At 44.9% G+C, this 26,425-nt stretch overlaps 2 protein-coding genes and 1 non-coding gene across 3 annotated transcripts; 2 read left to right on the forward strand and 1 right to left on the reverse strand.

The window, feature by feature from the left end:
- Positions 1-1,891: 1,891 nt before the first annotated feature.
- Positions 1,892-2,530, reverse strand: LOC139837914 (uncharacterized). The gene has a single exon (XM_071827233.1). It carries the CDS (start codon positions 2,528-2,530, stop codon positions 1,892-1,894), a length of 639 nt encoding a protein of 212 aa, XP_071683334.1.
- A 922-nt stretch (positions 2,531-3,452) lies between these two features.
- On the forward strand, positions 3,453-3,556 carry LOC127346260 (small nucleolar RNA R71). Its single transcript, XR_007879430.1, has one exon. It is a non-coding gene; the product is annotated as a small nucleolar RNA R71 (small nucleolar RNA).
- Positions 3,557-25,391: 21,835 nt separating this feature from the next.
- LOC127341487 (monothiol glutaredoxin-S2) lies at positions 25,392-26,206 on the forward strand. The gene has a single exon (XM_051367339.1). It carries the CDS (start codon positions 25,548-25,550, stop codon positions 25,911-25,913), a length of 366 nt encoding a protein of 121 aa, XP_051223299.1. The 5' UTR covers positions 25,392-25,547; the 3' UTR covers positions 25,914-26,206.
- The last annotated feature ends 219 nt before the right edge of the window (positions 26,207-26,425 follow it).

Below are 26,425 nucleotides of genomic sequence, written 5' to 3' on the forward strand. Positions count from 1 at the left end.
CAAGGGGATTTCCTTGAAGATTCAGAGATTTGCAGCAACTGTTCCCCTGGCAGATAGTCGTGAATTTCCGACTGCTCCGGCATTATGTCAGGTAGTCTGGACAAGTGATCGGCCACGAGGTTCTCTGCACCACTTTTGTCCTTAATTTCGATATCAAATTCTTGAAGCATAAGGATCCACCGAATGAGCCTAGGCTTGGCATCCTTTTTGCTCATCAAGTGTCTGATGGCTGCATGGTCAGTATACACTGTGCACTTGTTGCCCACCAAATATGGTCTGAACTTGTCAAAAGCATAGATGATCGCCAATAGCTCCTTTTCTGTTGTAGTGTATTTGACTTGAGCATCATTCAGTGTCTTGCTGGCATAATATATTACATGAGTTTCCTTGCCCTTCCTCTATCCTAGGACTGCTCCGACTGAGAAGTCGCTGGCATCGCACATGATTTCAAAGGGAATAGTCCAATCAGGTGGTTGTACCACTGGAGCTGATATCAGGGCCCTCTTCAGCCTTTCAAAGGCTTGCATACAATTCTCATCAAAGAGGAAGGTGACATCATTGTTGAGCAGATTTGTCAATGGTTTAGCGATTTTGGAGAAATCCTTGATGAATCTCCTATAGAAGCCAGCGTGGCCTAGGAAGCTTCTTATTCCCTTGACATTGGTTGGCGGGGGAAGTCTAGCAATAACTTCCACTTTTGCCTTATCTACCTCAATCCCTTTTCCAGATATCAAGTGACCTAGGACAATACCTTCATTAACAAGGAAGTGGCATTTTTCCCAGTTTAGCACCAGATTATGCTGAGAGCACCTTTCTAGTACCAATTCCAAGTTATTCAAGCATTCTTCGAAGCTATGGCCATAGACGGTGAAGTCGTCCATGAACACTTCCATTTTGCTTTCAATTAAGTCCGAGAAGATGGAGAGCATGCATCTCTGAAATGTGCCAGGGGCATTACATAACCCGAAAGGTAGTCTCTTGTATGCAAAGGTTCCATAGGGACAGGTGAAGGTGGTTTTTTCTTGGTCTTTGGGGTGGATAGGAATTTGCAAGAACCCTGAGTACCCATCAAGGTAGCAGAAGTATTTATGGCCTGCTAGTCTCTCCAACATCTGATCAATGAAAGGTAAGGGAAAGTGGTCCTTCCTGGTTGCTTTATTCAATTTCCTATAATCAGTGACTAATCTCCATTTAGCAATCTTTTTAGCTGGAGTATCTTGTTCAGGAGCTATTTCTTCTAGGGTGATGCCACTCTTCTTCGGTACAACATGTACCGGGCTAACCCATTCACTATCCGAGATAGGATATATTATATCTGCCCCTAGTAGTTTCAGTACTTCCTTCTTCGAAACTTCATGCATTTGGGGATTTAATCTACGTTGATGCTCTTTGACTGGAATGCTTCCTTCCTCCAAGTATATCCTATGGGTGCAAATCGAAGGATCAATACCTATCATATCTTCAATTGCATAACCAATTATTTTCTTGTGCCTTCTGAGTAGGTGTAGCAGTCCTTCATTTTGCTCAGCATTTAGTAGTGAACTAACAATGACTGGGCTTCTTTCATCACTGTCTAGAAACTGATACTTGACATGGTCAGGCAAGGGTTTGAGTTCGACCTTCTTGGCTTTGGGTTCTAGAATCTCCACCTCGTCCACTTGCTCAAACAAGAATGTTTCTTCAATGAATTCCTTTTCTAGTTGTTGTAGCAGGATCTCATCAAACTCCACCTGGTTGCCGCATTCCTTGTGAGATTGTTTTACGCAACTGTCCACCACATCAATTGAGTAGCAGTCACTGTTAATAGCAGGCAGGTGGGAAGCGTGTTTCATGTCAAACAAGATGTCCTCATTCCCAAACCGAAGTTTAATGGTCGAGCCCTTAACATCAATTATTGCTCCTGCAGTGGCAAGAATGCTCTGCCCAGTATAACCACCTCTGATGGATCTTCCATTTCCAGTACTACAAAATCCACAGGGTAAGCGAATTTATCAATGACAACCGGCACATCACGTAGAATTCCAGAGGGCTTCTTGAGAGATCTGTCGGCTAACTGAAGTGTCATGGCTGTTGGTCTCAGTTCTCCAAGTCCCATTTGGCTACTCACAGATAGGGGCAAAACACTAACACTAGAACCCAAATCACATAAGGCCCTTAAATGTTTGGTGCCAATGTTGCATGGAATGGTAAAGCTGCCCGGGTCTTCCAATTTTTCAGGTAAGGCACGTTGTAGGACAACACTGCATTGTCTCGTCATGGTTACCACATCTGCCTCCTCCAAATTTCTTTTCTTGGAAATTAATTCCTTGAAGAACTTTGCATACATAGGCACATGGAGAACAGCATCCAAGATGGGGATAGTGACTTGCACTTCCTTCATCTTTTCTAGGAACCTAGCAAATTGTTTGTCATCTTTGTTTTTCTCTTGATGCTCTGGAAAAGGAATTTTTACTGGAATACTTGTCTCCAATTGCATTGGTGGCTTCTCCTTATCATGTTGAGGTTCCTTCCCCTTTTCCTTTTCTTGCATTGGTTGTGGTGAAACAGAGTCATGTACAAGGGCTGTTCTCAGTGCGGGTGTAACATATAGTAGCACAGGGGGGTTTGCGAGGATAGGACTTGTAGTTAAACCACTCCTTGTAGTCACCGCATCAACAACAGAAATAGAACCACACTATCCCTTAGGATTGGCTTCTGTTTGTGAAGGTAGTCGGGCATCCTGTATTGGGGCCGGTGGCAATCTAGCAGCTAGCTGTTGTATGGTGCTAAGGAAGGTTTCTGACTGTTTCTTGATGGTTTCATGTAATCCATTCATCATAGCCTGCTGCTGTATCATAAATTCCTTCATCTCTGAATTCTGAACATATTGACTGTTTTGGTTATTGTATCCTGCAGCAGAGGATGGATATGATGCCATACTGCCATTGCTTGGCTGCTTGTAGCTCAGAGCTTGATTCTGTCCAGAGTTGAATGGTGAAGGATTCTTATACGACAAATTTGGATGGTTCTTCCAATTGGGATTATAGCTTTGAGAAAAGGGGCTCTGTCCTTGTGCATAAGCCACTTCTGACACTACTGGATCCCCAGAAGCAAATGACATACATTCATGAGTCTGGTGCCCTGCATTTCCACAAGCTTGACAGTTTCCAATGGACTGAACTACCGAGACTACGGACGATGAATCAGACACGATGCTAGACAACTGTTTAGTGATAGCTTCCAATTGGGCTGCAACTGAGTTAGGTTGGGAAATCTTGTGAATTCCGGGCAGAGGGTTGTGCAGTGCTCTATCGTTTGTCCAGGAGAAATCATGAGATGCCATCCTTTCAATGAATTCAGTTGCTTCAACTAGAGTTTTGTTCATTATGCCTCCGCCTGCAGCCGAATCTACATGGGCTCTGGTTTGGGACGTAAGGCCCTTGTAAAAGGTCTGCAATAGTAACCATGGTTCTTGTCCGTGATTAGGACACATCTTGATCAAACCTTGATACCTTTGCCATGCATCATATAGGCTTTCACCATCAAACTGGATAAATCTATTTATCTTGTCGTGGTACTCAGCTGCTTTGGTGGGTGGAAAATATCTTCCATAGAACGCATGTAAGAGATGTGCCCAAGTGTCCTTCTGATGAGGAGGCATAGCATGGAACCAATGTTTGGCGCCATCTCTCAATGAAAAGGGGAACAACTGCATCTTGATGTAGTCGTGAGGCACTCCATTGTATTTCAGAGTATTACAGTACTCCAAGAAATTCCTGATATGGGTGTGAGGGCTCTCCAGCCCTGAGCCACCAAACTGGTTATGCTGAATCATAGAAATCAAAGCAGGCTTAAGCTCGAAATTGTTGGCTGGAATGCCAGGTTGATCTCCTTCTGGGCATAGGTCATGAGGAATCCATAGATCACACAAAATCTTGTCTCCCATCTTCAAGGCCTTGTTCTGTAACTTCAATGCTTTTCTTCTCTCGCGGAAGGTCCTCTCAATTTCTGGGTCAAAAGGGGCTAGACCGTCTGAATCTTCTGGTTGCATATAACATTCCACTTGGATCTACTGTATTTAGTTTGCTGCACGCACTCACAAATAGCTAACAATGGTAAGAGGGTTAGTACTCTAATAAGCCGAAGCAACAAAAATCAAAGAGATAAGAGAAACACAGAAACAAATGTTACTGAAAAATTAAACAAGCTACACTAAACCTAGTCTCTAACCTCACACGATAGCTCGACACTAGTCCCCGGCAACGGCGCCAAAATGATCTATGCAAAATATAGCAGTGGGTATTACGCCCAATCTGCAGGTTGTCATGTTCTCCGCAGGGACTAGTCCATCCACAATAGAGTTTTGGCTAAAGCTGTAGGATAACGTTGCATAGAAAACAAAAAATTTCCTACCGCGAACACGCAATCCAAGCCAAGATGCAATCTAGAAGACGGTAGCAACGAGGGGGTATCGAGTCTCACCCTTGAAGAGATTCCAAAGCCTACAAGAGGAGGCTCTTGTTACTGCGGTAGACGATCACTTGCCGCTTGCAAAAGCGCGTAGAAGATCTTGATCACGATCGGTTCCGGCGCCACGAACGGGCAGCACCTCCGTACTCGGTCACACGTTCGGTTGTTGATGAAGACGACGTCCACCTCCCCGTTCCAGCGGGCAGCGGAAGTAGTAGCTCCTCTTGAATCCGACAGCACGACGGCGTGGTGTCGGTGGCGGTGTAGAAGTCCGGCGGAGCTTCGCTAAGCAATGCGGGCAATATGGAGTGGAGGAGCAAAGCTAGGGTTTGGGAGGGGGTGGCCGGCCACTCTATGGGGGGCGGCCAGCTTGTGGTCTTGGGGTGGCCGGCCCCCTCCCTTGGCCCCTCATTATATAGGTGGATCCCAAGTGTTGGTGTCCAAGTCTTCGAATAAGACCCGAAACCAAAACCTTCCATAGGAGGGGGCAAACCTAGCCCAACTAGGACTCCCACCCAAAGGTGGGATTCCCACCTCCCATGTGGGGGGTGGCCGGCCCCCTATGGTGGAGTCCACTTGGGACTCCACCCCCACTAGGGCTGGCCGGCCATGGAGGTGGAGTCCCTTGTGGACTCCACCTTCCTTGGTGGTTTCTTCTGGACTTTTCTAGAACCTTCTAGAACCTTCCATAGAACCTTCCGCGACATTTTATTTCACATAAAATGACATCCTATATATGAATCTTATTCTCCGGACCATTCCGGAACTCCTCGTGATGTCCGGGATCTCATCCGGGACTCCGAACAAATATTCGAACTCCATTCCATAATTCAAGAACTACCATTTCAACATCCAACTTTAAGTGTGTCACCCTACGGTTCGAGAACTATGCGGACATGGTTGAGTACTCACTCCGACCAATAACCAATAGCGGGATCTGGAGATCCATAATGGCTCCCACATATTCAACGATGACTTTAGTGATCGAATGAACCATTCACATAAATTACCAACTCCCTTTGTCTCACGATATTTTACTTGTCCGAGGTTTGATCTTCGGTATCACTCTATACCTTGTTCAACCTCGTCTCCTGACAAGTACTCTTTACTCGTACCGTGGTATGTGGTCTCTTATGAACTCTTTTATATGCTTGCAAGACATTAGACGACATTCCACCGAGAGGGCCCCAGTATATCTATCCGTCATCGGGATGGACAAATCCCACTTTGTTGATCCATATGCCTCAACTCATACTTTCCGGATACTTAATCCCACCTTTATAGCCACCCATTTACGCAGTGGTGTTTGGTGTAATCAAAGTACCTTTCCGGTATAAGTGATTTACATGATCTCATGGTCATAAGGACTAGGTAACTATGTATCGAAAGCTTATAGCAAATAACTTAATGACGAGATCTTATGCTACGCTTAATTAGGTGTATCCATTATATCATTCATACAATGACATAACCTTGTTATTAATAACATCCAATGTTCATGATTATGAAACTAATCATCCATTAATCAACAAGCTAGTTTAAGAGGCATACTAGGGACTTCTTGTTTGTCTACATATCACACATGTACTAATGTTTCGGTTAATACAATTCTAGCATGATATATAAACATTTATCATAAACATAAAGATATAAATAATAACCACTTTATTATTGCCTCTAGGGCATATCTCCTTGATCTCCCACTTGCACTAGAGTCAATAATCTAGATTACATTGTAATATACCAAAAACCCATGGCAATATGGTGTTGGTCATGCTTTGCCCTAGGGAGAGCTTTAGTCAACGGATCTGCTACATTCAGATCAGTGTGTACTTTGCAAATCTTTACTTCTCCATCTTCGATGTACTCGCGAATCGAGTGATAACGCAGCTTGATATGCTTCAGCCTCTTGTGTGACCTTGGCTCTTGTGCATTGGCGATGGCACCCATGTTATCACAGTAAATGATTAATGGGTCCAATGCACTAGGAACCACACCGAGCTCTACAATGAACCTCTTCATCCATACCGCTTCTGATGAAGCCTCTGAAGCCGCTATGTACTCCGATTCTGTTGAAGACTTCGCCACCGTGCACTGCTTCGAGCTTGCCCAGCTTACTGCAGCACCATTCAATATAAACACGTACCCAGATTGTGACTTAGAGTCATCAGGATCAGTGTTCCAACTTGCATCGGTGTAACCGTTTACAACAAGCTCTTGGTCACCTCCATAACAAAGAAACATATCCTTAGTTCTTTTCAAGTACTTCAGGATATTCTTGACCGCTGTCCAGTGTTCCATTCCTGGATCACTTTGATATCTGCTAGTCAAACTAACAGCATGTGCTATATCTGGTCTAGTACATAGCATGGCATACATGATAGATCCTACTGCCGAGGCATAGGGGATGTTACTCATCCTTTCTCTTTCTTCTGCCGTAGCCGGTCCTTGAGTTTTACTCAATACCTTGCCTGGTAACATAGGTAAGAACCCTTTCTTACTTTCGTCCATTCTAAACTTCTTTAGAATCTTGTCCAGATATGTACTCTGTGATAGCCCTATTAGGCGTCTTGATCTATCTCTATAAATCTTGATGCCTAATATATATGATGCTTCACCAAGGTCTTTCATTGAAAAACTATTATTCAAATAACCTTTAACACTTGCTTAATAGTTCTATATCATTCCCAATCAATAATATGTCATCTACATATAATATCGGGAATGCTACAGAGCTCCCACTCACTTTCTTGTAAATACAGGCCTCTCCATGACCTTGTATAAACCCGAAGTCTTTGATCACCTTATCAAAGCGTCGGTTCCAACTTCTTGATGCTTGCTTCAGTCCATAGATTGAACGCTGAAGTTTGCATACTTTGTCAGCATTTTTAGGATCGACAAAACCTTTGGGTTGTACCATATACAACTCTTCCTCAATGTCTCCATTAAGGAACGCCGTTTTGACATCCATCTCGCCAAATCTCATAATCGAAAAATGCAGCTATTGCTAACAAAATCCTCACAGATTTTAGCTTCGCTACAGGTGAGAAAGTCTCATCGTAGTCAACTCCTTGAATTTGTCGGAAACCCTTTGCGACAAGTCGAGCTTTATAGACGATAATATTACCATCAGCATCTGTTTTTCTCTTGAAGATCCATTTATTATCTACAGACATTAGGCTATCAGGTAAATATACTAAATTCAATACTTAGTTATAATAAATGGATCAAATTTAGTATTTCATGTCTTATTGCCATTTGTTAGAATACGGGCTCATCATCGCTTCTTCATATGTCGCGGGGTCCTCATCATTGTTATCTACAATCATGACATTTAGACAAGGATCATACCAATCGGGAGTGGCACGTTCCCTTGTCGATCTGCGAGGTTCGATGGTTTCCTCGTTCGAAGTTTCATGATCATTATCATTAGCTTCCTCTCGTTGCCGGTGTAGGCGATGCAGTACAACTTCGTCTTTGCGCTACTACGATCAACGAGTATAGATTCATCAATCTCATCGAGTTCTACTTTTCTTCCAGTCACTTCTTTAGTGAGAAATTCTTTCTCAAGAAAGGTTCCGTTCTTAGCAACAAAGATTTTGCCTTCGGGTCTGTGATAGAAAGTGTACCCTATAGTTTCCTTAGGGTATCCTATGAAGACGCATTTCTCCGCTTTGGGTTCTAGCTTGTCCGGTTGTAACTTCTTTACATAGGCTTCGCAACCCCAAACTTTCAGGAACGATGACTTAGGTTTCTTATTAAACCATAATTCATACGGTGTCGTTTCTACGGATTTTGATGGTGCTCTATTTAAAGTGAATGCGGCTGTCTCTAATGCATAACTCCAAAATGATAACGGCAAATCGATAAGAGACATCATACTACGAACCATATCTAAGAGAGTTCGATTACGACGTTCGGACACACCGTTTCGTTGAGGTGTTCCGGCGGTGTCAATTGTGAAAGTATTCCGCATTTCTTTAAATGCATGCCAAACTCATAACTCAGATATTCACCTCCACGATCAGATCGTAGAAATTTGATCTTCTTGTTACGTTGATTTTCTACTTCACTTTGAAATTCCTTAAACTTCTCGAAAGTTTCGGATTTATGTTTCATGAAATAGATATACCCATATCTACTCAGATCATCTGTGAAGGTTAGAACATAACGATAACCACCGCGCGATGCTACGCTCATTGGTCCACATACATCGGTATGTATGATTTCTAATAAGTCGGTAGCTCGCTCCATCATACCAGAAAATGGAGTCTTTGTCATTTTTCCCATTAGACATGCTTCGCATCTATCAAGTGACTCAAAGTCAAGTGATTCAAGTAATCCATCTGTATGGAGTTTCTTCATGCGTTTCACTCCAATATGACCAAGACGACAGTGCCACATATAAGTAGAATTATCATTAAGTTTAATTCGCTTAGCATCAATGTTATGTATGTGCGTATCACTACTATCGAGATCTAACGAAATAAGCCATTCTTTTGTGGTGCTCGACCATAAAAGATATTATTCATAAAAATAGAACAACCATTATTCTCAGACTTGAATGAATAACCGTCTTGCATTAAACAAGATCCAGATATAATGTTCATGCTCAACGCAGTACAAAATAGCAATTATTTAGGCTTAAAACTAATCCCGAAGGTAGATGTAGAGGAAGTGTGCCGATTGCGATCACATTGACCTTGGATCCATTTCCAACGCGCATCGTCACTTCATCTTTCAGCGGTTGTCGTTTATTCTTTAGTTCTGTTTCGAGTTACAAATATGAGCAACCGAACCGGTATCAAATACCAGGTACTAGAACGAGAACTAGTGAGATAAACATCTATAACATGTATATCAGATATACCTTCTTTCTTCTTCTTGACAAGGCCGCTCTTCGGATCTGCCAAATACTTGGAGCAATTACGCTTCCGGTGTCCCTTCTCCTTGCGATAATAGCACCCGACATCGGGCTTAGGGCCGTTCTTAGGTTTCATAGGAGGCGTGGCAGCTTTCTTGCCACCCTTCTTGAATTTTCCCTTAGACTTGCCCTGTTTCTTGAAATCTGGTGGTCTTGTTGACCATCAACACTTGGTGCTCTTTCTTGATCTCAATCTCGGCAGCTTTTAGCATGCCAAAGAGTTCGAGTAACTCCTTGTTCATGTTACGCATATTGTAGTTCATCACAAAGTTCTTGTAACTTGGTGGCGGTGATTGAAGGACACGATTAATCCCCGATCTGTTAGGAATCACTATTCCCAAGTCACCGAGTTTCTTCGCATGCCCGGTCATGGCGAGCATGTGCTCACTAACGGAGCTGCCTTCTTCCATCATACGGTGAAGAAATGTTTCGATGCTTCATAGCATTCCACTGCCGCATGAGTCTCGAATATAGCTTTCAGCTCATTCATCAACTCATGAGGATCATGGTGCTCAAAACGTTTTTGAAGATCGGATTCCAGAGCGCACGGGATGGCACACCGAACTTGAGAGTACCGAGTTTTCCGAGTCGCGTAAACAGCTTTTACTTCATCGGATTCATCTTCTGCGGGAGGGTCACCTAGCGGTGCATCAAGCACAAATTGCAGATTTCCGCCGAGAGGAAGATCCTCACATGACGGAACCGATCGGTGAAGTTGCTACCGTTGCTCTTAAGTTTCTCTTTCTCTAGGAACCGATTAAAATTGATTGGGGACGCCATCTCTACAACATATATTTGCAATAGTTTAGACTAAGTTTATGACATATTGAGTTCAAATTTTAATTCAACATAATTAAAAACCTAAGTGAACTCCCACTCAAAACAATATCCCTCGCATTGTCTTAGTGATCACACGAACCAAATCCACCGCACCTAAACCCGATCATCACGAGAAAAGGTGTGATTTCAATGGCGAACACTCAAAGTGTTCATCATATCAACCATATGATTCATGCTCTACCTTTCGGTATCACGTGTTCCGAGACCATGTATGTACAAGCTAGGCTCTTCAAGGCCACATTAGTATCCGCATGTGCAAAGCTGTCTTGCACCCGTTGTATGTACTTATCGAATCTATCACATCCGATCATCACGAGATGCTTGAAACGATAAGACTTGATAACGGTGCTACTAAGGATGAACACTTTATTATCTTGAGATTTTAGTGAGGGATCATCTTATAATGCTACCGTCGCGATCTAAGCAAAATAAGATGCATAAAAGGATTAACATCACATGCAGTTCATATGTGATATGATATGGCCCTTTTGTCTTTGCGCCTTTGATCTTCATCTCCAAAGCACGGACATGATCTCCATCATCTTCGGGCATGATCTCCATCATCGTCGGCGAAGCACCAAGGTCAATGGCACCGTCTTCATGATTGTCCTCCATGTAGCAACTATTACAACTACTTTGAAATACTACTCAACATGAAATTTAAAGACAACCATAAGGCTCCTGCCGGTTGCCACAATACAATAATGATCATCTCATACATATTCATCATCACATTATGGCCATATCACATCACCAAACCCTGCAAAAACAAGTTAGACGCTCTCTAATTTGGTTTGCATATTTTACGTGGTTTAGGGTTTTCGATATAGATCTAATCTACCTACGAACATGAACCACAACATTGATACTAATGTTGTCAATAGAAGAGTAAATTGAATCTTTACTATAGTAGGAGAGACAGACACCCGCAAAGCCTCTTATGCAATACAAGTTGCATGTCGAACGAGGAACAAGTCTCATGAACGCGGTCATGTAAAGTTAGTCCGAGCCGCTTCATCCCACTATGCCATAAAGATGCAAAGTACTCAAACTAAAGATAACAAGAGCATCAATGCCCACAAACCATTGTGTTCTACTCGTGCAACCATCTATGCATAGACACGGCTGCGATACCCTTTGTAGGATAACGTTGCATAGAAAACAAAAATTTTCCTACCGCGAACACGCAATCCAAGCCAAGATGCAATCTAGAAGACGGTAGCAACGAGGGGGTATCGAGTCTCACCCTTGAAGAGATTCCAAAGCCTACAAGAGGAGGCTCTTGTTGCTGCGGTAGACGATCACTTGCCGCTTGCCCAAGCGCGTAGAAGAGCTTGATCACGATCGGTTCCGGCGCCACGAACGGGCAGCACCTCCGTACTCGGTCACACGTTCGGTTGTTGATGAAGACGACGTCCACCTCCCCGTTCCAGCGGGCAGCGGAAGTAGTAGCTCCTCTTGAATCCGACAGCACGACGGCGTGGTGTCGGTGGCGGTGTAGAAGTCCGGCGGAGCTTCGCTAAGCAATGCGGGCAATATGGAGTGGAGGAGCAAAGCTAGGGTTTGGGAGGGGGTGGCCGGCCACTCTATGGGGGGCGGCCAGCTTGTGGTCTTGGGGTGGCCGGCCCCCTCCCTTGGCCCCTCATTATATAGGTGGATCCAAAGTGGTGGTGTACAAGTCTACGAATTAGACCGGAAACCAAAACCTTCCATAGGAGGGGCAAACCTAGCCCAACTAGGACTCCCACCCAAAGGTGGGATTCCCACCTCCCATGTGGGGGTGGTGGCCCCCTATGGTGGAGTCCACTTGGGACTCCACCCCCACTAGGGCTGGCCGGCCATGGAGGTGGAGTCCCTTGTGGACTCCACCTTCCTTGGTGGTTTCTTCCGGACTTTTCTAGAACCTTCTAGAACCTTCCATAGAACCTTCCGCGACATTTTATTTCACATAAAATGACATCCTATATATGAATCTTATTCTCCGGACCATTCCGGAACTCCTCGTGATGTCCGGGATCTCATCCGGGACTCCGAACAAATATTCGAACTCCATTCCATAATTCAAGAACTACCATTTCAACATCCAACTTTAAGTGTGTCACCCTACGGTTCGAGAACTATGCGGACATGGTTGAGTACTCACTCCGACCAATAACCAATAGCGGGATCTGGAGATCCATAATGGCTCCCACATATTCAACGATGACTTTAGTGATCGAATGAACCATTCACATAAATTACCAACTCCCTTTGTCTCACGATATTTTACTTGTCCGAGGTTTGATCTTCGGTATCACTCTATACCTTGTTCAACCTCGTCTCCTGACAAGTACTCTTTACTCGTACCGTGGTATGTGGTCTCTTATGAACTCTTTTATATGCTTGCAAGACATTAGACGACATTCCACCGAGAGGGCCCAGAGTATATCTATCCGTCATCGGGATGGACAAATCCCACTGTTGATCCATATGCCTCAACTCATACTTTCCGGATACTTAATCCCACCTTTATAGCCACCCATTTACGCAGTGGTGTTTGGTGTAATCAAAGTACCTTTCCGGTATAAGTGATTTACATGATCTCATGGTCATAAGGACTAGGTAACTATGTATCGAAAGCTTATAGCAAATAACTTAATGACGAGATCTTATGCTATGCTTAATTAGGTGTATCCATTATATCATTCATGCAATGACATAACCTTGTTATTAATAACATCCAATGTTCATGATTATGAAACTAATCATCCATTAATCAACAAGCTAGTTTAAGAGGCATACTAGGGACTTCTTGTTTGTCTACATATCACACATGTACTAATGTTTCGGTTAATACAATTCTAGCATGATATATAAACATTTATCATAAACATAAAGATATAAATAATAACCACTTTATTATTGCCTCTAGGGCATATCTCCTTCAAAAGCTAGGTCACATGAAACATGTTGATTTACGGGAAAATAAACCTAGACTAACTAATCTGGGCAAGACAAACAAACAAAGATTCAAGAAAGGGAGAGAATTTACTCACTGGAACTGAATAGCTTCTTTTTGTATTTTCGTTTTACCAATTAACACTGAACTGAACTGTTGTTTAAAGAAACAGATGTACTAGCAAACACTTAAAGCAGGTGAGGAAGCAAAGATTAGGAGAGGGAATATATCAGGAGGACATGCAACACGGAATGGAACTAAACACGTTCCTGCACTTGTGCGGGATGCAGAGATGAAAGAAATAACCAGTACGTATACACAAATAACAAGACACAAGCCAAGGTAAGATCCAAGGAAACAGCAAGCGCCTCTGATCTGCACCTTCGCGAGCACAACCACAAAATTCAGATGACAGAGACTAGTAACGGGCTAACAAAACACACATGAACGAAAACAAAGTACAGTCTCGGAGGTCTCACGGACTGACACACGAGTAACTAATCTGAACAAATATGGTCACTACACAGGACTAGCCACAGATTGATTCACAGTACATCACTAGCTCAAGGGAATTGCAGAAAATAAAGGGGGGGAAAGAATCGACGGAGTCAACCAAGGGTGGGCTTCAGGTTGTTGGTGACGAGGATCAGCAGGGCAGTAGAGGATGGAGTTCTTCTGGTCGCTCTTGATCAACAGCCGGAGAGTAGAGTTAGCAGAGCAGCAGGGGACGCTGGAAAAGGAGCCTATCTGGTCGCGGCCGTCTTCATCGTCGATCCCCCGGTTGGTGACGAGCAGCGGGCTCGGTGATGCAGGGGACGTCGTTGTGGCGGATCGATGGTTCGGTGGCGCGTCACCGCGCTGGCCTGGCCGCGGCGAAGGCTAGAGGTGGAGCAGGAGCCTTTTGGGGGGGATTAGGGATTGAAGCCAGGCACACTTGGGAATGGAGCCCGTTGTTAGCTCTAATCTTGACGATGTATCTAGTTAATTAGATTTATTGCATGTACCTAGTTTGTATGGGCTGAGTGTTTCGGCCAAGTCAGAGATTGCATGAGTAGACATGCATCTAGCGGTCAAGTCAAGTTAGTTAGCTGAATGGCCTAGAGTAATTTTAGGAGTCTGAATAGGTCACGTATGGTTAGTAGAGTTGTGGCTCTCTGCCGATGCTTTGCATGTTGGCCGAGTCACATGTATTTAGAGAGTTTCAAGGAGGTGGGGTTAGTGCGTTAGTGGAGTAGCTGCACGAGGTATGAGTTATCATGTACTGGCTATTTAAGTTGAGAAAATGAATGAGAAAGGAAGGCCTGCGGGCAGACTGAAACAATGTAGTCCATGTGGTACACCAGGGAGAGAATGTCTCTTTGCAAAGCTAGCTGGATTCCTCCTTGGTGCATGCGTGTGGAGTTTTCCACCGTGAGTGTTCTTGAGAGACACAAGAGAGATTGAGAGTGTGAGAGGAAGAAGAAGATGGGGCTGCGAGATGCAGCCCCGACATTTGGTATCAGAGCGAGAAGATCTTGGTGACCTTCATCGACGGCGGTGCGAGGCTGCTGAAGCCGACAATGGTGTTGTCGGCAGACTCCATGTGAGGTGGAGGTCGACGGCGCGAAGCGGAGGCTGTTGGTGGTGTGATGCCGCTAGCTGCCGGTTGCGGTGCGATGCCGCTAGGAGGAGATGGCGGTGTGATGCTGCTACGAGGAGACGACGGTGTGATGCCGTCACGACGCAGCGGTGGCGCGATGCCACTGGGTGCCGGCAGCGACGGTGCGATGCCGTTGCGCCATGATGACGGTGTGATGCCATCATCTCGAGGAGAGTCGGCGCGATGCCGGCAGCGGTGACGTGATATCATCGTCATCATGGAGAGTTGGTGTGAAGCCAACAAAAGTTGCAGTGTGAAGCTGCGGCATGATGGCGACGTGATCGGCGGCATGACGGCGTCGTCCACGTCAAGTTCAAGTCCATGTGTGCGGCAAGATGTTGTGAAGTTCAGCGCTGCGATGACGCCATTTCGCTGAAAGATGAGCTTGATGAGAGCAGCAAGAAGTAGCAGGTGATCTGCATGGAAGACAAGTTGGTATGTCAAGATTAGGGGGGAAATTGTTAGCTCTAATCTTGACGATGTATCTAGTTAATTAGATTTATTGCATGTACCTAGTTTGTATGGGCTGAGTGTTTCGGCCAAGTCAGAGATTGCATGAGTAGACATGCATCTAGCGGTCAAGTCAAGTTAGTTAGCTGAATGGCCTAGAGTAATTTTAGGAGTCTGAATAGGTCACGTATGGTTAGTAGAGTTGTGGCTCTCTGCCGATGCTTTGCATGTTGGCCGAGTCACATGTATTTAGAGAGTTTCAAGGAGGTGGGGTTAGTGCGTTAGTGGAGTAGCTGCACGAGGTATGAGTTATCATGTACTGGCTATTTAAGTTGAGAAAATGAATGAGAAAGGAAGGCCTGCGGGCAGACTGAAACAATGTAGTCCATGTGGTACACCAGGGAGAGAATGTCTCTTTGCAAAGCTAGCTGGATTCCTCCTTGGTGCATGCGTGTGGAGTTTTCCACCGTGAGTGTTCTTGAGAGACACAAGAGAGATTGAGAGTGTGAGAGGAAGAAGAAGATGGGGCTGCGAGATGCAGCCCCGACATTTGGTATCAGAGCGAGAAGATCTTGGTGACCTTCATCGACGGCGGTGCGAGGCTGCTGAAGCCGACAATGGTGTTGTCGGCAGACTCCATGTGAGGTGGAGGTCGACGGCGCGAAGCGGAGGCTGTTGGTGGTGTGATGCCGCTAGCTGCCGGTTGCGGTGCGATGCCGCTAGGAGGAGATGGCGGTGTGATGCTGCTACGAGGAGACGACGGTGTGATGCCGTCACGACGCAGCGGTGGCGCGATGCCACTGGGTGCCGGCAGCGACGGTGCGATGCCGTTGCGCCATGATGACGGTGTGATGCCATCATCTCGAGGAGAGTCGGCGCGATGCCGGCAGCGGTGACGTGATATCATCGTCATCATGGAGAGTTGGTGTGAAGCCAACAAAAGTTGCAGTGTGAAGCTGCGGCATGATGGCGACGTGATCGGCGGCATGACGGCGTCGTCCACGTCAAGTTCAAGTCCATGTGTGCGGCAAGATGTTGTGAAGTTCAGCGCTGCGATGACGCCATTTCGCTGAAAGATGAGCTTGATGAGAGCAGCAAGAAGTAGCAGGTGATCTGCATGGAAGACAAGTTGGTATGTCAAGATTAGGGGGGAAATTGTTAGCTCTAATCTTGACGATGTATCTAGTTAATTAGATTTATTGCATGTACCTAGTTTGTATGGGCTGAGTGTTTCGGCCAAGTCAGAGATTGCATGAGTAGACATGCATCTAGCGGTCAAGTCAAGTTAGTTAGCTGAATGGCCTAGAGTAATTTTAGGAGTCTGAATAGGTCACGTATGGTTAGTAGAGTTGTGGCTCTCTGCCGATGCTTTGCATGTTGGCCGAGTCACATGTATTTAGAGAGTTTCAAGGAGGTGGGGTTAGTGCGTTAGTGGAGTAGCTGCACGAGGTATGAGTTATCATGTACTGGCTATTTAAGTTGAGAAAATGAATGAGAAAGGAAGGCCTGCGGGCAGACTGAAACAATGTAGTCCATGTGGTACACCAGGGAGAGAATGTCTCTTTGCAAAGCTAGCTGGATTCCTCCTTGGTGCATGCGTGTGGAGTTTTCCACCGTGAGTGTTCTTGAGAGACACAAGAGAGATTGAGAGTGTGAGAGGAAGAAGAAGATGGGGCTGCGAGATGCAGCCCCGACACCCGTGGCTCCCCTTTCACTTGGTCTGATCAGGAAATTTGCAGCTCCACCCCTCATCTTCTATTCTTCCTCCACAAGATGATCCTTCTCAGTATGTATTGCTTGACACAGAGAGAGTTTAGGGCCTTTTTCGCCCATTCCTGCAAAGCATATTCATAGGCTAGTCAAACCCTTCTCTTGTCCATTTATGTTGTAAATAAAGTGGAAAACATGGGGAAAATATCCAGAAATGACACAGCAAATGGGTAGAAATGAGTATTTATATGGTGTATATCACTTCCCAAGTACTTGCTTTGGGAACCAAATGAAATAGTAGTTTATAAAATAGAATCACCACAAGAGCAATTGAATTAACCATGAGGAATATAGGGTTCATCCTAAATAATTTAAGTCAAAGCTGGATTGATGATTATAGAGGTTATATCACCACTCTTCTTAAACTCTAAGAACCATCATTCACATAAAATCATGAACCAATCCCATTTCCTTTACCATTTGTTAAACTTTAGCCATAATTAAATAATATGTGAGGAATCACTATGGTTAAGCACTAGAAAAATAGAATATGTTCACCATGCACATGTTCTACATTCCAAATCATTTAAACAGATTTGATTCCTAAATTAATTAGAAAATTGAGATGAACCCTAAAATTATAACAATTGAAATTTTTAACTTGTGCCTCATAAGAACCCCAAATTAATCATTTATAAAATGGTTGTTTATAAACAAAACAATACAGCAGGTAGCATTATCAAATTGTTTTGATATTAAAATATTTTAGAACCTGCAAAACAAAACAGAAATCAAATTTGAATTCAAACATCAAATACAAACCAGAATAATAAAAACAGAAAATTGAAAAGAAAACAGAAAAGAGAGAGAGAGGCCTTACCTGGCTTACCTTTCCACCGAAGCAGGCCTCAGCAGCCCAGTAGCAGCCCAGGTGCTAGCCCAGGACAAGCCCTGCCCGAACCAAATACCGTTTCGGAGTCTTTAAAAATCGTGCGAGGAGAAAAGCTTCGTCCTTCTTCTTCCCCGGCGTCGACAGCACTGCGACGCCAGTAGGCCACGACCTCGGCGGCGATAAGGATGGCCCTGGACGTCGCAGACCATCTCAGAGCCACGCCCAACTCTTCTCGTATCCGAGTCTATCCGTTCGCGTCTAGATTCACGCCCACACTCAGTTCAATGTCGCCGTTGCATCTCCACCTCTGTCGCCGGCAAGCCGACGAACCAGACCACCTCGCGAGCTATAAAACCACCTGGAGCTCCACGTTGAAACCCTAATCCTTCGCCGCTCATCCATTTCTCCTCGGAACCACTCTAGCTTTCGATTTCTTCCTCTACTGGTCGCCGGTGACCATCATGGCACCGTCGACTGGAGCCACCCCGGAGTCCACCGTTGGGTCGAGGAGGTGCGCCTGACCACGAAGATCATCCTGGAGGAGTAGAGCATCGGGGGAAGCCAAGTCAAGGAAGAATTCTGGCGTTCCCTTTCCGTCAGGTTCGCCAGGAGATCGCCAATCGCCGTCGTCTACGTCGACCATCGTCGGAGCTGATCATACCATCGTATTCAGGGTGAGCATACGCGTCTATAGCACATACTCTCGCTTCCTAGAATCGCTTGTAGCCTCTGATTTGATTCTCGCCGGAATAGCACCGCCGCAGAGCTCATCGTCGGCGTAGTTCCGATGAGTCCCCGCGGAAACCACCACCACCATTCGTCTCGCCTTGCAGTACTCGTTCGAATGCACCTAGTCGCGCGTCCCGGGAGGCAGTAAATCGGCGGCGCTGCCTTCAGCTGACCGCCGGCGTTTAAACGTCGGTGAGGTCAACAGCCTCAGTCAAATTTGACCGGTCCTTGCTTGCGTGGCAGTTGACGTGGCCATAGGTCCCACTGGTCAGTGACCGTAGCTAGGTTACGAATCGGTATGTTTAGCATTTTCTGTTTAATTTAAAAACCAGTAAATAGCTGCAACTTTGCAAAATCATATAAAATTCATATCAACTCAAAAAATTATGAATAATATATTAAAATGCTCACAAAAATAAACTCTATTCAAATAAAATATAAAACAAAAATGTGTGTCAAAATAAAAATTCACTTATTTTTATCTTTATTAAATATGTCTTTCTAATTGTTTAAAATGCAAATGGAATTCAATAAATAATTAAGTTCCAAAAATTAAATTTAACTATTCAGTAACTAAGTAAAATGTTAAGATTAATTTTATTTATCATATTTGCATTAACTTAATTATTAGTGGTAATTCATAAACTCTAATTTGCAAATTACCATTTACCATTTTCTTTAAATAGTACTAACTCAAGAAAATATCAAAAGCCAATATTATTTTGATAGACCAACAATTGTTTACTTAAACATCTTAAATCAACAATTTAAATATTTTAAACCTAATAACAATTATTAAACTCTGATTCTTAATTAAACCTAAATAGGAGTTACTCTAATTATTAATTCTTGTGAAAGTTAATAAAATGTCAAACCATTACTAATTATGCTTCAAAGTAATTAGTAACCACAACTCTATTAACAATCATCATTTTAGGAATTGTACCATGATTTAGAAACCCTAGTTTCAATTTGAGTAAGACCTTGATCCCATTATTTCATGTGATCATTCCACCTTAGAACCAACTCTAAAACCCTAGTTATGTGTCACATGTGATCATGTGAGATTCATCTATACCTATAGAACCCTAATAAGAAACCAATGAATGCATGCTTATGGTCCACTAGCATAAACCAAGTAACATGAGATTATCATTTCATGTTCCTATTCTTAATTAAAACCTATATGATCCACTAATGTCACCTAGGTATAAACCCTAACTTGTTAATGGAATTAGTACCATTGATCACTATTTCTATATACCATACCATTAGAATCAACCTCAACCATCAAACCCTAGTAGAACCATAATGATGAACCCTAGTATAACCTTATGTAACAATTCACAACACATGTTCCTATTCCACTAAACCCTACTTAAGGATCATAAACCACTTAGCTTGGAAACCATTGGTGATTTCTTAGTGAAACAGATAAGAAGTTATGGTAAACCTAAACCATAGTAAACCCTAATAGCTAATTATAGAACCATCTTAATAACCATCCTTTGATATGATGCTTAGAAGAAACCATAGCAATAAACCTATCAATACTTGCTATATAGAAACCCATTCCAAGATAAGAACCAACTAGTTCCTATTCGTGAACTAAATGAATCCAATAGTAAACCCTAGAAAGCCATAGCTCCTATGTATAGTAGTTCATATTCTTAATTAACATGTTCTTCAAAAGTTATTCTTTTGAAGTATAGTATAAGTAATCATCAACCATGTTCTGTAGAACCTAAAATTGACAACTGTTCTTTATTTATTATTCCACCACTATTCTTTATGTGTATGATTGTTATGATGTCTTATATCACTTGGTTATGATGATAATATAATCAAACCCTAATAAGAACCTTGTTTGAGAACCATTCTAAAAGTGCAACAAACCCTAAAGAAATATTTACCACTCATACATTCTAAATCATTAAGGTTAGGTTACGCTCGGGACGATTGCATCTCATACTATGCATTATAGCATCTTTGCCAGTTCTTTAAACATTGTCCTTACCGGACGATGATGGTATTTCAGCATTTGGAGTTCTCACGTATCGAAGCTTTTGCCTGCATAATCTTGCAATCAAGAAAGGCAAGTTCATCGCTTGCTCATGTCATTTGATTATTTGTATCAAACTATATGCAAAGTACTATACTTATCACTCATGCATTGAAAAGCAAAGTATTATTTTACAATTATGAATATGACTATGTGGTGGGCAATGGAACCATGGTATGTGTTGATATAGTGGAGGTTCCATTGCATGGGTACTACTCATCTAGGACTAAGTACCAATGCCGTCCAGTGATTCTAGCGCCGTACATATCGCGTTATCCATAAGATCTATAATGACTCTGGGGAAGTCAGCTGTATTTTTTCCCTTCTGCACGCCAACGGATTGGTAGAGCTGGCGGGGTGTTGGAGGCACTGCCGTAGGTTGGGATAGCCTTTTAAATCCCCATCCATTAGTGATGATAAGCTCTACGATCTATGATGGATTGTCCGGAGTACACCGTGAGTAAAGCCGTATTATCGGGAGAAGTCTACTGGGGGTGTAGGGTCGGACAAAAGGGTGGGTTTGCAGGGTCGCGGAGAAGGCAGTGATTGGCTTGGATCTTATACTGGGCCTCACACCAAAGGAAGTGTGGACGAGGACATACTCTCGGCCGGCAACAAAGTTAAGATCTCTTGTGGGGTAAAGTAACGCACCTCTGCAGAGGGTATCAAGAATTGTATTGTCACTCCCTGTTCGGGAAGGGAGCTATGAACGCGGCAGAAAGGAACTCCACGAAGTTCTAGTCAACTGTGAAAGACGGGCAGAGTTTTCAGAATAAAATAAACCTTTTGAAGAAATGATTACAAAAACTTGCATTGGCCTATGACTTTCTGGTCTATGGCTGTAGCTAGTGCATGATACACCTATTTCCTAATATGAACTTGCTGAGTACGCTCGTACTCATTCTATCCCATTTGAACCCCCTTCTTAGATCAAGTCACCGAAGGAGAAACTACCGTGGAACTCGAAGACAAAGGAGTCAACTGCAACAAGATGAAGAATCCAATCAAAGAAGTCAATGGAGTCAACTTCTGCATCAACTATAATGAAAACCTAGACTAGTAATAGAAGGGAACCTTTCCCTAATCATAGCACCTAAGTAGCTAGATTTCTATAGCAAGCCAATTAGCTCTTAAACTTGAGTTAGCAATAAGATAGACTACGAGTCGTTCTTCTGGAGCTTTATTTGAAGTTTTACCTCACTTTAAAGTAGGAGGTTGTGTGGATCTTATGTAAACAGCTCATGTGTACTTCTATAGACATACCTTGGACTCGCATATGTTTCTGTTGTACCACTCTGAGAGATGTAATATGAGTGGAACGGTATTTCACTTGTGTTATGTCAACGACTTGTGTACTACACCATGCAGTGGTACGCTGGGTCACCACACTAAGAAGCAACTTAAACCTTGAATCGATACCGTGAAGCCAATTGCCAAAGACATTGGCCACACTAGTCGGTGGATACAGGGTAGACACTACTTGGATGACTGACCATATAAATCTCGCAAAATGAATCTGGAAAAAAAGTGTTTAATGGTTTCATCATGATGACAGAAAACACACCGCGAACTTCCGTGCCAATTCCGTTTAACAAGATTATCTTTGGTAAGAATAACTCCTCGACGAAGGTACCATCCAATTTTTTTAATTTTTAATGGTATCTTCATCTTCGAAATTTTCTTATTATTATCAACTGGTATATCAGAATGAAGGATCACATTGTATAAAGATTTGACTGAGAAAGTGTCATCTACATGAAGATTCCATCTAAATTCGTCTGGTTCAGGCGATAGGTAAATATCTCCCAGTCGGTGAATTAGAGCATTCCATGTCAGTAGCCTTTGTCCAAGCAAAACCCGTCTGAACGTCACATTCGGGGGTGAGGTAGCCATTACTGTGGCAATGGTATCACCTTTGCAACGAACAATACTATACAAAGCAGGATATTATTCACTTAAGGGAGCATTGTCTAACCAAACATCTTCCCAGAACCGTATTTGTGCTCCATTCTTAATCGAGAAAGTACCATGGCGAAAAAAGACATTTTTTGTTGCCATGAGACTAGCCCAGAAGTGAGAATCCCCAGGTTTCCAAACCACTTGGGATAGCATCTTCGAGCCAATATACTTTCTCCGAAGAATAGTTTGTCAAATCCCATCCTCGGTAAGAAGCTTAAAAAGCCATTTACCCATCAGAGCTGAATTCTTGACCTCCAGGTCGTGAACTCCAAGTCCGCCTTGATCTTTGGGACTACAAACTATACTCCATTTAACTAGTCGGTATTTCTTTTTCTCGCTGTCCCCTTGCCAAAAGAATCTGGATCGATAATAATCGAGTTTATGCAGAATTCCTTTCGGTAGCAGAAAGAATGATAACATATACAGTACCATATTTGTCAGTACCGAATTAATGAGTACCAATCTTCCCCCCATGGACAACAATTTACCCTTCCAACAACTAAGGCATTTTTGTAGTCTTTCTTCCACAATTTCCATTCAGCAATTGTAAGTCTCCGATAATGAATCGGAATACCCAAATAGCGAATAGGAAATTGGCCTTGCCCACAACCAAACAACTCTGCATATAGAGTCATATCATTTTGGGCATCGCCGAAATAGAACAATTCACTTCTATGGAAATTGATTTTCAATCCCGACAACTGCTCGAAAGCCGCCAAAATTAATTTCGGATTGCGAGCCTTTTCGAGATCGTGATCCATAAATCGTATTTACGCATGCGAAGTATAAAGATCATGCCATGCGAAGTATAAAGATCCAAAATTAATTTCAGATTGCGAACCTTCGTCGCCCGCAAGGGTTGCCCCCCGACGCAAACGGATAATCTACGCCTAGCGACCATTTCGGTGTCTGTGGGTCAACCCAAACGAACGCACGGGGACAATTTGGGCGTCCAAAATGCGTCGCCCCATTGGAGATACTATGATTGTTTATATCCGTGCGATTGAAAAATAAACCTATCGGCCGGCCAGAAGCCCGGGCGGCTACCCGGGCAAGAGAGATGCTAGGTCCGCCTATGACAGCATGTGACCACTCCTCTCTTCCAAGGGCCTGTCTCGTGGTGATCACGTCTATTTTGTCTTGTGCGCAGCGCAGCAGTACTGGTGGATGTCGTTCGCATCCTGCCAACTGAACTAATGGTCACACAGCGATGCATGTTTCCTAGGCCTAGCAATAGGTGCATGTCTTGATGTGCGCCACCGCCCCCGGCGTATAAAATGGGGTGTTGGCGCATTCGTTCCCTCACACAACCCTAGCTACCTCCCCAATACCCAACCCTAGCGCCGCTATCCACCTTCTCTACATACATGGCAGGTCCTAGGGTCGAGGCCGCGGACGGGGTAGGGCCAGAGCATCGTGCTAGATTTGCCGCACCTGCAAGCTCGATGTTGCCTTCACGTTCGTCCTCACCTGCGAACTGGGAGAGCCCGTACGCCATGTACTTCGAGTTCGTCGTCCACATCAATGAGGACCCTCTCGATAGAAAGATACCCCCGAACAAGTTCGCGAAGTTTCTCGCCGACTGGGAGCTGGCCGTCGTGAACCTGCTGAAAGGCAGCTGCGGCCAGTGCCGGTGGCCCGTTGATGTCTTGTTCGACGGGCAAGGCAATATGTACCTCGACGCTGGCTTTGAGAAGTTTGTCCGCGCCCACAGCCTAGAGGTCGGATGCATGCTGATCTGCCGGTACGAAGTGGATGGCGACATGCGCGTTAGTGTGCTCGACGACTCATTGTGACGCAGGCACTACCACAACCACGACTCCGGTGAAGGCAGCGACGATTACGGCGAAGACAACAGATTTCAGGATGTTCTTTATTTGTAGCAAAGATGAGAAGTGCGAGTTACAGCCACTAGTGTAGGTTTCTGGATATTCTTTCATCACATAAAAGCGCGGACAACAGAAATTCTAGGTTTCCTCATTTTATAATGTTTCTAATTGTATACCAACATTTATGTAAATATATCTATCTTGCGAGCAAAAACTCTAAGAAAAATTTGCAAACTAAAAGCGGTGGCTGGAGATGCCGTGCTCCTACGCGCGACACTGTCGCGTGCGTCGGCCGCGCGATGGCTGGTGACGCCAGCTCCGGCGTCAGAAACTCTCCCCGTCTTCGTCGTCGTCGTCGTCGCAATTATGGAGCCGTTTTTCACACTCGACACCACGTCACGCCGTGCCACTGTGTTCTTGTTTGACGAAGCCGGCATCGACGGAGGAGGATGGATCGTACCGTGGAGAGTTCCGATGCCGGCATCTCCGGGTCCGGGCAGCCTTGGCGCAGAATCTTCCTAGCTCGTAGCTACCGACGGGTGGTTCGCGTTGCCCCGGATATCCCACTCACCAAACCCAGCCCCACCCCCAAAAAAATATCGCACGTCGAACCTGTGCAAAACGGATTCCATCGCAAGTTACAAAACCGAAGAAAATGCCACTTGGAATTCGTACTGCTGCTGCTATCTCGGAGGTCGGAGCCGGAGAAGAATAGGAGCAATTTCCTTTCACCACCACCGTTGCCCGTGGTACCGCGCGCGCGTCGTCAGCTAGCTCGGATTCTTTCGTACTCCGGCTAGCTAGAATTTAATGCCCGCTCACTGTCCGCCTCCAGCCGGCGCGCCCCTCCAGCCACGTGGTGACGCAACCTCTCAGGCCCCGCCGCTCCCTGTCACCGCGCGCTCGCCTGACGTCACCTCCCCACCCCGGCCCATGTGCCACTCCTCTACCTCCTCTATATATAAACCCGCCGAGCCAAGCTCGCCTCTCCCGTCTCCCTCCACCTCCTCCGGATCCACCCATATTCACGGCGGGGCCGCCCTGTCTCACACACCGTTCCCTTTGGGATCGCCGGCCGTCCTTAACTAATCCCATCCATCTTCACGGCAGCGTCGGTGGGTCGAGCATGCAGGCGGTGGCGACCATCCGGCGGGGGCTGACCATCGACCCGGCCGGGGAGGAGGAGGCCCCCGCGGAGCGGTTCGGGCGGCTGGTCCGGGAGAGCCCCGTCGTCATCTTCGCACGGCGCGGCTGCTACATGGCCCACGTCATGAAGAGCCTGCTGGCCGCCGTGGGCGCCCACGCCACCGTCATCGAGCTGGAGGGCGCCGCGGAGGAGCTCGCGGCGGCGGAGGCCGGGGGCCAGAACGCGGCCGTGCCGGCGCTCTTCGTCGGCGGCGCGCCCGTCGGCGGACTCGAGGGCCTCATGGGGCTCCACCTCAGCGGCCGCCTCGTCCCGCGCCTCAGGGAGGTCGGCGCACTCTACGTCTAGCACAAGCTCCATCTCGCTAAGCCTCGATCTCCCCTCCCTCCCGCGCATCTCTCTCGTGCGCACGTGCGCGCGCACGCTTCATCGATCTTTTCTGTATGTACATATGATGAAAACCACTGTCGAGTTCTGTAATTTGCAAACTTTAGAGGGGCCATGGAGTAAGAAACTACACGATATATAAGTTGTGTACTGCAGTTTCTGCCAAGCTTTAGAGGAGTCAAGCATGAACTATATAGGTGGGTTTCATTTCAAGACAAATTAAAGGGCTGGACCTAAATGTGATTATTACTTTACTGGACTCTCTACTCCTCCAGTACTCCTACTAGCAGCAGCCACGATCTTAATTTGCTGAGCTCACTTGTTTAAAATCCTGCTTCTATTTTGTCCTGATGTGATGTTCCTCTTTGGTGCGAAAATTAATTAGTGATCACCGCGCACGCACATGATTGACGTATAATCATGCTCGGAAGCCGATTATTCTATGGCAGCAAGATAACATATTCAAGTGCCGA

This window comes from Lolium perenne, chromosome 3 (assembly GCF_019359855.2).
Source record: "Lolium perenne isolate Kyuss_39 chromosome 3, Kyuss_2.0, whole genome shotgun sequence".
NCBI classification, from domain to species: domain Eukaryota; kingdom Viridiplantae; phylum Streptophyta; class Magnoliopsida; order Poales; family Poaceae; genus Lolium; species Lolium perenne.

Excerpts from the sequence above, each read along its gene's own strand:
- LOC127341487 (XM_051367339.1), top strand. The coding sequence starts at position 25,548 with ATGCAGGCGGTGGCGACCATCCGGCGGGGGCTGACCATCGACCCGGCC.
- LOC139837914 (XM_071827233.1), bottom strand. The coding sequence starts at position 2,530 with ATGCAAGAAAAGGAAAAGGGGAAGGAACCTCAACATGATAAGGAGAAG.